Source organism: Mustelus asterias, chromosome 2 (genome assembly GCF_964213995.1).
Source record: "Mustelus asterias chromosome 2, sMusAst1.hap1.1, whole genome shotgun sequence".
In the NCBI taxonomy this organism is placed as follows: domain Eukaryota; kingdom Metazoa; phylum Chordata; class Chondrichthyes; order Carcharhiniformes; family Triakidae; genus Mustelus; species Mustelus asterias.
The window spans coordinates 23,884,240-23,898,101 of NC_135802.1; the positions used below are offsets into that span (position 1 = coordinate 23,884,240).

Genomic DNA, 13,862 nt, shown 5'->3' on the forward strand with positions numbered 1-13,862 from the left:
GAGATTTCTTACCGTGCCCATCCCAGTCCAACACCGGCAACTCCACATCATAAATGCTTTTTAAAAGACAAAATTGTACCCGCCTCTACTACTACACGGTGCATATACGACTCCGGGGGGGGGGGGGGGGGGGAATGAGACTCAGAAAGTAGATGTGTACACCCTCACAACGCTTCCTGATCCTGAGAGCTGTAAGACTGAGGGTTTTAACGGATTAGTTGTGTTGACAAACACGCGACGCCACGATACAATGTGGGTACAGAGTCCGGCATTAACGCTGGAAAGGTGTGATCTCTCATAAATAACAACCTTGTCTCACTGTGGGCGACAATTAAAACGTCAAGCGGTATCAGTGCACATTGCAAGGTTCAGTGAACAGAGTCTTTCATCTCTCGGACAGATTATTGCTGCCAGAGAACAATCATACATCATTAACATAATCATTTCCAAATCGCACAGTTAGTGGCTTGCATCTGTGTTAAAGTGCTTGGTGGTTTCAATCGTATCATCCTATTGTGTATAACATGTGCGGGTTGGCGCAGTTACATTTCTAAGAGGGATTGAAATAACAATCTGAAGAACAAAGGCAGTGTTGACGATTGAGTGAATCCCAAGATCTGTATTTTTTAAAATAAATAATAAATGAATCACGCCAACGAGACAACACAAAAAAGTTAGTGCCCGGATTACTGATTTTTCCTCAGCATGAATGGGGCTCTCTAAATCACATTTCTGGGATTCTAAGATTTGCTGCATAATGCAGCGAAATACTGCGAATGCTGGAAATCTGAAACAAAAACAGGAAATGCTGGGAGAAAAAAAATCTCAGCAGGTCTGTCAGCATCTGTGGAGAGAGAAAAAAGAATTAACGTTTCCTTAACGTCCATTTGGCAGTCACTCTTCCCTCTGTGTCTGAACGTTCTAAGTTGAAGTTCCTCTCCAGCCCCGGAGCACCGGAAAATCCCCTCTGATGCTCCAGAGCAGCATTGCTTTAGGAAGAGAATCATAGAATCCCTACAGTGCAGAAGGAGGCCATTGGCCCATCGAGCCTGCCCGACAACAATCCCACCCAGGCCTTATCCTCCTAACCCCACCTATTTACCCCGCTAATCCCCCTGACACGAAGGGGCAATTTAGCATGGCTAATCCACCTGAGGTGCACATCTTTGGACTGCAGGAGGAAACCAGAGCACCCAGATACGGGGAGGATGTGCAAATTCCACACAAACAGCCACCCGAGGCTGGAATTGAACCTGGGTCCCTGGCGGTGTGAGGCAGCAGTTCTAACCACTGTGCCGCCCAAGGGAGTGCTATCTCTGGACTGGAAGGTTTACATGGAGACAAAGTGAATGGAACAGATCAAGGGAGGCAGTTGTTACAAAAACCCATCTGGTTCACTAATGTGCTTTAGGGAAGGAAATCTGCCATCCGTACCTGGTCTGGCCTACATGTGACTCCAGGTCCACAGCAATGTGGTTGACTCAGGGATGGACAATAAATGCTGGCCCAGCCTACATCCCATGAATGAATAAAAAAGAAATTCCTCCAATTCTGACCAAAATCTTCCCCTTCAAGACACCTTGCTTAAAAACAGAATAGCTAGTGGTTGCTGCTTGTGGGAGCTTGCTGTGTACAAATTGGCTGTCACCTGTCCCACATTGCACCCAGTGTGACTACACTTCCAAATCATTTCATTGGCTGTTAAGACTTCATAGAATCATAGAAACCCTACAATGCAGAAAGAGGCCATCTGGCCCATCGAGTCTGCACCGACCACAATCCCACCCAGGCCCTACCCCCATATCCCTACACATTTACCCGCTAATCCCTCAAACCTACACATCTCAGGATACTAAGGGGCAATTTTAGAATGGCCAATCAACCTAACCCGCACATCTTTGGGCTGTGGGAGGAAACTGGAGCACCCGGAGGAAACCCATGCAGACACGAGGAGAATGTGCGAACTCCACACAGACAGTGACCCAAGCCGGGAATCGAACCCAGGTCCCTGGAGCTGTGAAGCAGCAGTGCTAACCACTGTGCTGCCGTGCCACCCACTTTTGGCAGTGGCTATCGGAATACCGGCTATGGGCAAAAGTGTAGCTTCCTATACTTACGGTTCACAAAGCCAAACTAGAGTTTTGATTCTCAAACACCTGCGCTCTGGAAAATAATGTTATTATTATAAAGCAAACATTGATATTGTATAGCTCTCATTTTCTTTCGTGCTTTCAATGTATTAGTCTTCTTCATCTCCCATTAGCATTCTAGAACTAGGGGCCATTGTTTAAAAATGAAGATTTCTCCATGAGGTGAAGAGATATTTTATCCCCATGTGAGTCTCTGGAACTCTCCCTATAAGGCAGTGGAGGCAGAGTTTTTGAGTATTTTTAAGGCTGGGTTAGATAGATTCTTGATGAGGGGAAATGAAAGGTTATCGGCGATAGGCAGGAATGTGGAGTTGAAGTTATAATCAAATCAGCCATGACCTTAGTTAATGGCAGAACAGGCTGGAGGGGCCGAGTGGCCTACTCCTGCTTCTAATTCGTATGTTGGTAAATCAGCATCCACTTCTGGCTTGTATAATGGGGGATACTGGGAGCCGTGAACCTACCTCGCATGGTGGCACAGTGGTTAGCACTGCTGCCTCACAGTGCAAGAGGCCTTAATTCAATTCTGGCTTCAGGTGACTGTGTGGAGTTTGATGTTGTCTGCGTGAGTTTCCCCGGGGTGCTCCGGTTTTCTTTCACAGTCCAATATTGTGCAGGTTAGGTTGATTGGGGGATTAGCTGGGTAAATATGTGGGGTTACAGGGATAGGATGGGATTATTGTCAGTGCAGACTGTATGGGCCGAATGGTCTCCTTCTTCACTGTGGTATTCTATGATGATACCTTTCCATCAAAAGAACGAGTTTAATTCCTCCCGCATCTTTGACTATCCTGTGGATTCCAAAGCGCTTTTCAATGAAGTACTTTTTGATATATATTTCATGTTGTCATGTAAAAAAAATCTATGTCTATGAATCCATATATTTCTTTATGTTGCTATTTATGTACCTATTCTATATCCACCTTCATGATCAGTGAAAATAAATTTTAAAAATTAACAACATTCTCAAAATAAAATGATTATCAGACAATGCTTCTATGTTTGGTTCTTGTGATGTTCTCTGCACTGCATCCTCTTCTCTGTGTACGCTGTGCTTGGCCTGTATAGCGCGCAAGAAACAATACTTTTCACTGTTTACTACTACATGTGACAATAATAAATCAAATCAAAACCTATCTGGTTGGTGGTCAGGCCACTGCTAAATAAAAAGTGCCGCAACCCAAGAAGACAGCGCAAAATGTCCAGCAAATTCACAAATTATTACATTGGGAAAGCATTGTGCCCTATGTTGTAGCTCTGTTTTTGTTTAACACAATGCAAGGGAAGGCTCGACAGCACGGCAAACAAAACAAGGCTTTCAATACAGAGCGTGCACTGTTAGTGGAGCTTTTATATTAATAATTAACGGTATTATTGCTGTTTTGCCATCCATGTTCGCGGCCTGTGACATTTCCTGCGAGGTAGCAAGCAAGGTTTACAAGTAACTGAGTTGCCAACGCTAGCAACACTTACCCATCCGGTCACCGATAAGCGACAGCCAGTGAAGAGTGAAATTCAAGGAAGAATTTATTATTCCAGACGAATTACTGATTGTCGAGAACAGCCAGTGATTATATTTAATGTTACTGTAATTGATTGCAGGATTAGTTGCAGTGACAATAATGAATTGATGCTTAATTTATCGTCTAACGGTAGCGGCCAGGTTTAATTCATTACTCCAACTTGCATGGATTCTGCTGATCTCGCTATTTTCCCGTCGGAACTTAAAGTGGACACACACGGAGGCGAAAAATGTAATTAAAACACAAGTAGTCAGGGTGTTAGATGCCTCGTCTTCTTGTCTGAACAGTGATGTTTCCACCTCTACCACAACGGCCGTGAAAGCCGCTATGGCCATGATAACTGCTAAGAGCAAACGGATGGATATACAACGTGGCCACTTACTGCTGCCACACTAATGAATGGGAGTTGAAACAGTTTATCAGACATGCGGCTGGAGTGGGGATTAATTTAGAGACAGCCATGCGCGCTTTGAATTTTTCCCCAGTGAAGAATTGGTGCTCGCTGGGCATTTACGAGCACCTTAAAAATTCAAATGTTCTCTGAGACCTCAATCTATAAGTGACATGCTATCATTTCATTGAGCAAGACTTTCCAAACATTCATACCGATTAGTGAAGGTACGAAAATAAGAGAAAATGCTGGGGGTGCTCAGTATAGGTCAGGCATTGACCTGTGCCTTTGGATTGATAGAAACTTAGAAACTAGAAGCAGGAGTAGGCCATTCGGCCCTTCGAGCCTGCTCATTATGGTCATGGCTGATCATCCAATTCAATATCCTGCTCCCCCGCTTCCTCCCATATCCCTTGATCCCTTTAGCCCCAAGAGCTATGTCTAATTTCTTCTTGCAATCAGACAACTTTTTGGCCTCAACTACTTTCCCTGGTAGTGAATTCCACACATTCACCACTCTCTGGGTGAAGAAATTTCTCCTCACTTCAGTTCTAGTCTGAGAGGCCTAGTCTGGACTCCCCCACCATTGGGAACATTCTTTCTGAATCTACCCTGTCTAATCCTGTTAGAATTTCGTAAGTTTCTATGAGATCCCCTCTCAGTCTTGATGAAGGAAAGCTCTGTCTAGCTTGAAGCATCCGGGTCCCATTAACCCACCGTGTAAAGGAAGGCTCCCATTGATTTACTTGTTCACATTTTGATTTGATTTATTGTGTCGCATGTATTGGGATACAGTGAAAAGTGAAAACCTCTGCAGACACGAGGAGGACATGCAGTCTCTGCATAGACAGTGACCCAAGTCAGGAATTGAACACAAGTCCCTGGAGCTGTGAGGCAGCAGTGCTAACCATTGTGCCACTGTGCCACCCTTGAAGTGCAGATTGATATCAGGGTTCAACCACCCAAAAGAAGAGGCTTCACCAAAGGTCTGTCGTCCCGTTATGTTTATTCTGCAGATTTAATTATATGTTTGCGATATTTCAAACTATTCAAACTCCAGGTTCTTCAGTTGTTTATACCTTTTACCCATTTGTTTAAAAATATATACCTTGCGCGAATTTCAGAGGTTTCTAATTTGATTTCAATACCCTGTCCGGGAGATCAATACAATTATTGATCTCTTTGAACAAAGAACAAAGAACAATACAGCACAGGAACAGGCCCTTCGGCCCTCCAAGCCCGCGCCGCTCCCCGGTCCAGGATTGAATCCTGAATCCAGGATCCCCGCCCATTTGCTGAATGAATTGCCTCAGATTGCCCCAAAACTGCCCTATCGTCAGTTCCTGCCCATGTCTCTTTATTCTTTTAACATCTTGGTTTATCTTGAAAGTCCCGGATTTACAGTTCCAAAAACTTAGTCACAATCATATAGTGACAACCATATATATCGTATGAGAAAAGACTATACCAGGTGGGCCTGTATCCACTGGAGGTTAGAAGAATGGGGAGGTGATCCCGAGGGAAGCTGACAGGGTCGCTGCTGGGAAAATGTTTCCCCTGGTGAGAGAGACTAAAACTAGGGATCATAGTTTAAAAATAAGCGGCCTCCCATGTAAGATGAGGATGAGGGGATTTCTCTCTCTCTAATTAGTCTGTGGAATTATTTTCAGCATGGATTTCTTCAGGTTGACTTAGATAGATTCTTAATTGATGATGGGGCCCAAAGCGGGTCGGCAGGAATGTGCAGTTGAAGCCACACTCAGAGCAGCCAAATGGAGGAGAGTGATCGAGGGGCCGAATGGCCCTCTCCTGCTTCTAATTCCTCTGCGTATTCGTATTATTCATATTTACCAACTACAAACAAAGAGAACAAAGAACAGTACAGACAGGAACAGGCCCTTCGGCCCTTCAAACCTGCTCCAATCACGTTGTGCTATTTAGATCAACTGCCTGTTTTCTTCTATTCCCCGTCTGTTCATGGGTCTATCCAGATAACTTTTAAATGTTGCTAACGTGTCACTTGGCAATGCATTCCAGGACCCCACCACCCTCTGTGTAAAAAACTTCCCCCGCACATCTCCACTGAACCTTTCCCCCCTTATCTTGAACTTGTGCCCCTTGTAATTGTCATTTCTTCCCTGGGAAAAAGCTTCCAACTGTTCACCTTATCTATGCCCCTCATAATTTTATAAACTTCTATCAGGTTGCCCCCTCAGCCTTTGCCAATCCAGGGAGAACAATCCCAGTTTATTCAATCTCTCCTCATAGCTAATACCCTCCATACCAGGCAACATTCTGGTAAACCTTTTCGGTACCATCTCCAAAGCCTCCACATTCTTCTGGTAGTGTGCACCAGCTACTAGAAAATTGTAACATTCCGTTTCTATACTTAGGATTGGGAGGGTGGTTGGCCGGCGGGGGGGGGGAGGGGGGGGTGTTCATTATAATTGCACAGGGTGAAACAGGTTGAATTAGTAAAAGTAAAAGTTTATTTATTAGTCACAAGTAGGCTTACGTTAACACTGCAATTAAATGAATGTTGCAGGTTCAAAATGCACCTGCATTTCTGCAAATGCTGTTAACTGTAGATTGTACATTGGCAGGGAAAGCCATAGTGATCAAATGGCAAATGATCAATATGTTTATGGGCTGCACTTTTGGTGAAGCCCTTTCTTCTGGGTGATTGAACTCAGCTATCAATCTGTGCTTCAATGGGTGGCACGGTGGCACAGTGGTTAACACTGCTGCCTCACAGTGCCAGGGACCCGGGTTCGATTCCAGCCTCGGGTCACTGTGGAGTTTGCACATTCTCCACGTGTCTGCGTGGGTTTCCTCCGGTTTCCTCCCACGGTCCAAAGATGTGCGTGTTAGGTTGATTGACCATGATAAATTACCCCTTGGTGTCAGGGGGATTAGCAGCGTAAATACATAGGATTACGGAGATAGGGCCTGGGTGGGATTGATGTCACTGCAGGCTTGATGGGCCGAATGGCCTCCTTCTGCACTGTAGGGATCCTATGATTCTATGAATATCTATCTGAATTCCTGATTTCCCTTCCACTCACTCACCAACAACCCATTATCTCTCTCTCTCCAAACTCCAGTCCACCCATTGCCTACCTCCCCACCAGTCAGTGTGTGACCCAGCAGCTTTGAGGGGAATCTATGTTTTCTTTCTCAGCCGAGGGTGGTAGTGCGGGTTGGGGGGCGGGGGCAGGGGCGGGGGGGAGGGCTGCAGGGGAGACAAAAGATTCGTTTACAAAAAAAAGAACAACACTCCTTCGAAATTGATCTTGCAATAGTGTTTACTCGAGTGGCCGCGGCATACTGTTCGAGAGCAAAACGGTGAAACAGACACATCTCCAAAGCTTGCTTTAAATTCCCTCGTAATATTTCACAGGACTTGGGCCATATGGAGAGAAACTCTCATCGTCCCATGCTATCCTTTCCAGATGACGTTCTAAACGGCAAAATAGATTAACTTTAGGTTTTTTGTTTTCAAGTAATGGGGACACTAAAATCTCGGTGTGTCTTATTTCCCATGTTTTGAAGTTTAAGGTTTATTTATCATTGTCACAAGTAGGTTATATTTATTAGTCACAAGTAAGGCTTACATTAACATTGCAATGAAGTTACTGTGAAAATCCCATTGTCTGGGGGCGTGCAGGCTAACATTTCACACACTAATTACCTGCCTGCTGAATTCGAGAGAAGCCTAAGCAGCAACGGGGAAAAGGCTTCGTCGCTGAGATTTTAAAAATGACACAAAATAAACACATTTATCTTCACTTTGTGATTGATTGGAACTGGGCGAAAATTCTGGTGGATACGGGCTGTAACCGCATGAGAATCAATGCAGTTATCGTTGCCTCCTCCTTCATAATTTTATTTGCAAATATTTGGAAGTTTAAAAAAAAATCAATGAAGGCAGCTAAGGGGAACGCGCGAGGGTGATTACACAAGGAATACATGATTTCATCTGCTCAGCATATGCTGCACGCTCCCAACACAGGACTGGACAGCCTGCAGTGATTGATGAGGGACTTTGCAAATGTTTCCTAAAATAAAGCTATTTCAGCGCTGGTGTTAAATGCTTCTGCACATTTGCACCCAGGTCCGACAGAGGCAGGGGACAGCAGACCTTCTCCCCACACCAGCTAATATCTACGCGAAGGGCCTGGGAGGAGTACTCGAGTAGAGTGGGCCTCCAGTACTGACACTATTTATTTATTTAAATTTGAGTCAAGCTGCTGGGAGAATTTTGCCAATTTGTGGAATAAAAATCTTGACGTTTTACTGGCGAGCCCGTCCATTCTTAAGCCACAAGCGCCTGGTACTGCAAGTACTGCTTTACTGAGTAATTGTGGGGGGCGGGGGGGGGGGGGGGAATGCCTGTGAGTGCTGCAACCTAACTGCGGTAATTCTCAGTGATGGTGGGAGTCGCTAGATAACGAAGGCAGTTGTGATGCAATCAAGCTGAGATAGATATATTTCTATTAAATAAATGGGGTGGGGAGGTGGATTTGAGACCAGGGAGAGATCAGCCATGGTCTGATTGAATGGTGGAGCAGGCTCGAAGGGTTGAATTTACCTACTTCTGCTCCTAATTCTATGTTCTCACACGGTCACAGCCTGTGTCGGCCAGAATTGCATTTAATTTCGCCCAATTCCAATCAATCACAAAGTGAAGATAAATATTTTTATTCTGTATCTTTTTTAAAAATCTCAGCGATGAAGCCTTTTCCTCGTTGCCGCTTCTCTCGAATTTAGCAGGCAGGTAAATAATTTATTCATTAGTCACAAGTAAGGCTTACACTAACACTGGTTTATAGTTTATTTATTAGTCACAAGTAAGGCTTGGAATGAAGTTACTGTGAAATTTCCCTAGTTGCCACATGTGCAGGTCAATGCACCCAACCAACACGTCTTTCGGACTGTGGGAGGAAACCAGAACACGGGAAAAGCCCACGCAGACATGGGGTGAATGTGCAGATTCCGCACAGAAAGTGACCCAAGCTGGGAATTCGAATCCAGGTCCCTGGTGCTGTGAAGTAGCTCCACTAACCACTGTGCTACCGTGTGAAACGCTAACCTTTACACATCCAGATAATGGGAATAAGGTCAACGAGGCTTGTGTGTCTTATGTAACTTAACCGCCTTTTAGACTACAACAAATTTTCTATTTTGCTTAACCTGTCACTGAACATTAGAACCAGAAACCTGGCTCCCTTTAAATCCGGATTCAAATAATTCGTCGCGGCCAGTTCCATACAAAACATTTATTGCGTGTTTATATACAATATCATCTCGGCACTACGTTTTGGGGAGAGACGGCACATTTGTAGCTAAACAATAACTTAGCATGCATAACTCTAGGCGAAATTTCTTATAAATACAAATACAAAAATAAAGGCGGTATACAGTCTTGCAATTTTCCCATCGTTAGGTTCAGAGAGATACTCAAACAGGACTCGGTGGCGATTGACCAGGAATTGAAGAAACGTCGACAACCTGAGCAGCGGAACAAGAAACACAACTGGTTTCAAATAAAATTTCACGTCCAAACAAGGCTGTACAAGTCGAGCTTCTCGTTCTTTATTGGGTTGGGTGGGGATGGGTGGGGGTGGGGCGCGGGGGGGGTCGGGGAGGTGGGGGGCGGGGGGGTTTGGGGGAGCTGACATTAAGAATAGCGCAACAGATAGCTGAGCGGGGGAGCTATTTAATTTTCATCGCTGGGCCCTGGTGTGACTGGTTCAGCTCGGCGTCCTCGTCTGAAGAGCACTCCGACGAGCGACACGTTAAGCTGCCGCCTTCCTCGTCGCTCTCCCTAAAGTCCCTCAGTCTGGAATGTTTATTCTGGTCGCTTTTTGTAATGTCAGTTTTCTCCTGAAAATCGTCCGATTTATTCTCGGCGGATTTCGCTTTCTGCTTAACGGCCTCTTGTGCTGCCTGTTCTTTGGCTTTCTTGCTTCGTTTCCACTTCATCCGCCTGTTCTGAAACCATATTTTAACCTTTGCGGAAAAAGAGATCCAGATTTTAGAATGGTGCCAAAGAGCAGTAGAGATCCCAAATGTTTAAAATACTGAGTACAACTCACAAACTACAAGGTACAAGAACATATACGTTTGGGGGGGGGGGGCGGGGGGGAGTCACTGTGTAAAAAAAAACTCCCTGTTTATAAACAACCGCAAAAACACGATTCTGAATTAAAACTGGGAGCTTAAAGTTTGGCAGACGTTTCGGTTTCTCTGATAACCCATCCCCGATGCAATGTGTGTGGGAGGGGGTTCCTACCTGTGTCTCTGTCAGCATCAAGGAAGTGGCCACCTCAAACCTTTTGGGCCGGGAGAGATACTTGTTCAGTTTGAATTGCTGCTCCAGCTCCAGTAACTGCTGGCTGGTAAAAGCTGTTCGGGGCCTGCGGCATTTGCCCAGCATACCGGTTTGTGTTTGTGCTGTGGAAGGGGAAAACACACAGCAGAAATATAAGAGACGGATATCCCATTAAAACATCAATATTCCCCCCTGTAGGTACAGAGCAACAAGGTGCGAAGAAATTTTTTTAAAAAACAACAAACCCACAGGGAGAATTTTCTTGACGTTCTTCTCCACATATCCGTTTGTGGTTTGATGTGGTGGGCGGTGTGTTGACACGGGTTTTGTGCCCACCGACTTCCTAAATTGTTTAGTCTTGTTCTGCTTCTTTGTTTCTTAAACAGTGCTTTTTAAAATTAAAACAAAAGCACGTTTTACAAAGCCAGGTCGGTCAGGCAACAAACGGATACCAACGATGCACCATTTTAAACATCCATTCGTCAATTAAATTACACCCCCGTGTAAATTTTGGTGGGTTGGTTGATTAGTCAAATTGTTCTGCGATTGAATTGCGTTAGATTGTAGCATGTCCCAAGTAGAATTTCGGACCAAACTCTCATTGATTTTATTTTTTTTAAAGTCACTTAGTTCCAGGGTTTAAAATACTGTGTTAGTTTAGTTTCCAGGATTAAAAATGCGGTTGTTAGTTTAGTTCCAGGGTTTAAAATATGGTGTCAGTATAATTTTCCTCTCGAGAAAGCAAACGTTACAGTTTGGAAACATCATAATGCCGTGCGACCTGTATATAGTCAGAGAACATTATCGAAATGTCGGCTGCACGGCTCCTGAGCCATTTGTTAAATTCAATTATCACTGACAGTACACAGGGCCATTTAAATGGACACAACTCTGCCCTGCTTTAGTGTATTAAAGGTATCCTATTCGCCTGCGATTTCAAATAGTTTCTTTCAAAGGACTAGTTGATTTCCCACAGGGCTAACATGTGCCAGACAATAAAACGGGACAATGGGTGAGGGCGAAATTAGCTCCATCTCCCCAGGGAAAGTTAATTGGCTCTACTTAGTGAGAACGCCCACCGTTTACAGTCAATCCTTCTAAATACCAATATAAGTCAATCCTTTAATTAAAACATCACCGCCGACTCATACACAAGGATTAAACATTAAAAGCCGTAGCGATAAGCACACCTCAATCCCCACATTTGACATCTGTAGATTGACTGTAGAATCTACTGTATATCACATTCTACAAACAAGATCACCCATTGCCATTCCCATATCAACATTAATGTCGGATGTTCCAGATTAAAGTTCAGGTTTTGAATAAAGTGCGCTGCTTTCTGACTGGATTTATTGTTACTACAAGAAATGTGCTGATTTCACCTGGACTGGGGAAGGGGGGCAAACCTAACACGTAGAAAGAATTCGTATCATTGCGTGCGTGCTAAAATCAAGTCGTTTACAAAGGCTGATAAATAAGGCAGATGTTGGATTTGTCATCTCATTGTTGCCGGGTTTGCATAGAGGCCGCCATTCACAGTGTCAAAAAAAGGTTATAAATAAAAGGCGCTATTTACTGCCCCATCTCGAACAAATCTGCCAAAATGGCCAGGGACAAAAAGCCCACTCACTCCTCTGCAAACAGCAACAGCGCTGAGATTTTTAACACCACATTGCTACTTTCCAGCCGCCTATTATCCAGCCATTTCGCTTCCTCTCCCCTTATTTAACCACCGCCGAGACCTTGTTTGTGATTTGCACCCTGAGGATTTTTACTCGTTTCCTAATTAGTATTTTGTCTCCTCTGGAATTTTTCACACACGAGGCTGGGCAAAAGAAAAAATATATCCTGCTATCCCAGTAACTAAACTCAGTGTTCAATTTCAATGTGAAGGCACTGTAAAATGTCAGTGCATTACAAAACCTCATAGGATTCACCACTATTTATTTATACAAATGCCTTTGCATCGTATCCGACGAGGGGTAATGCAAGATTAAAGATTAAATACCAACAGAACCATATTTGAACCAAAAAAGTGAAATCGTTGCTTTTCAAACTTGCAACCGAAAATGGTTTGAACGTTTAAACCAAATCGCATGTGTTTTTTTTTCCAAGTTAAATTGTGACTGCGAGTTTGGGATTTGTTTTTTTTTAAGTGTCTTCTCAGAACAGTGTGCAGTCGCCTGTCTTCTTGTTGCGATTTTCTTATTTAATTCCATATTTGTGTGTGGACCTGCAGCCTGTTTACAAACGGCCCCACTGCCCAAATGGCGGTTAACACAGTACTGCTGGGAGAATTGGCCTGTACAATATCTCCAACTTGTGTCGGTGCCTGTCCTTTTTCTGAATGTCTGTTCTAATTGAAAATTCGCCAATCTAATGGGAGCAAGTTGTCTTAATTCCTGTTGCTGGCGTTTAAAAGTTAAAATCCCCATTGAAGTTAATTCATTAGTGTCACAAGTAGGTTCACATCAACACTGCAAACATTAAATATCTTTAATGAATTTGCACAATGGTCTGAACTCTTTGCAATTAATTATCAGATTTATTTGGGGAGGGGGGGAGCACCATTTATTGGAGTTGTGTAGGAGTCAAGGGAGCACTCACCGTTAAAATCAGGCATCTTCGGTAACATCATTCCCGCGGTGGATGCTCGGAGCCACTGGTCGATCTGGAAAGTGCCGGCCGTCACTTTGACGGGCTCGGCGTGATGGCTGCTGGCGAGTTGGGGGTAGGAGTACGGCAAGGCGTTGGACTGGCCCGTCAGGGCCGAGTAGGTGTAAACCGGGTGGCCGTAGAGAGCTGAAGCCGGGATGGCCCCGTGGGGATGCAGGGCGGTCACGCCGGGGTGCTGGTGGACGCTCAGGAAGCTGGGCTTGGGCATCAGGTTGCCGAGAGTGAAGCGTGGCGGTGACGGGCTGTCAGTCCGTAAGCAGTCGCTGGCGATCGGGTGCTGCTCCAGCACTGGCGGGCTGGCTGTGGAGGAAGGGGCTGAGGTCACCAGAGGCGAGCAAGTTTGCGGTTTGGGAAGGTCGACGGCCAGGAGAGCGTCGATTCGAAAATTTTTGGATTTTTCCATCGGTTTTTTTTAATTCCAAACTGAAGGAGGTGGTGAAAGTTGGAGAATAAAAGAGGGGAGGGAAAGAGTGCAAGAATGGGGCTCCTTTCCCTCTTCCTGGTGAGTTCTTTACTGAATTTTGCCAGCCAAGTACAGAGTCAGCTCCACCTTCAGCCGCTATTTCACACTTGAAGCCCCTAAAGCTCTACCCATTCGGTCTCTGTCTCATACACAGAGATGTGAAGGAGCTATTGGTCACTTGGCTGGAGCTCTGCTCTCTCTCCCCAGGTTGGACCTGGATATTCCCAGAGCGCTCCTGGTCAGTTTCTCCTCCGCCCGCTTGCCTATTGGTCAACGGGCGTCACTACGGGGAGAAGGAAGGCTCCTGATTCGCCCCTCTTCC

At 44.9% G+C, this 13,862-nt stretch overlaps 1 protein-coding gene across 1 annotated transcript; it reads right to left on the reverse strand.

Moving 5' to 3' along the window:
- Positions 1-9,779: 9,779 nt before the first annotated feature.
- mnx1 (motor neuron and pancreas homeobox 1) lies at positions 9,780-13,480 on the reverse strand. The gene is made up of 3 exons (XM_078229716.1): positions 13,009-13,480; positions 10,360-10,520; positions 9,780-10,076 (listed from the first exon to the last, which is right to left on the reverse strand). Exons 1-3 carry the CDS (start codon positions 13,478-13,480, stop codon positions 9,780-9,782), a joined length of 930 nt encoding a protein of 309 aa, XP_078085842.1.
- Between the last annotated feature and the right edge of the window lie 382 nt (positions 13,481-13,862).

What these genes read in the sequence shown, in the direction of transcription:
- mnx1 (XM_078229716.1), bottom strand. Translation starts at nt 13,480, where the DNA reads ATGGAAAAATCCAAAAATTTTCGAATCGACGCTCTCCTGGCCGTCGAC. An exon ending in GAAGATGCCTGATTTTAACG is followed by an intron (nt 10,521 to 13,008) that starts GTGAGTGCTCCC and finishes CCCCTTCCACAG; the next exon opens with CACAAACACAAACCGGTATG. An exon ending in TGATGCTGACAGAGACACAG is followed by an intron (nt 10,077 to 10,359) that starts GTAGGAACCCCC and finishes TTTTCCGCAAAG; the next exon opens with GTTAAAATATGGTTTCAGAA.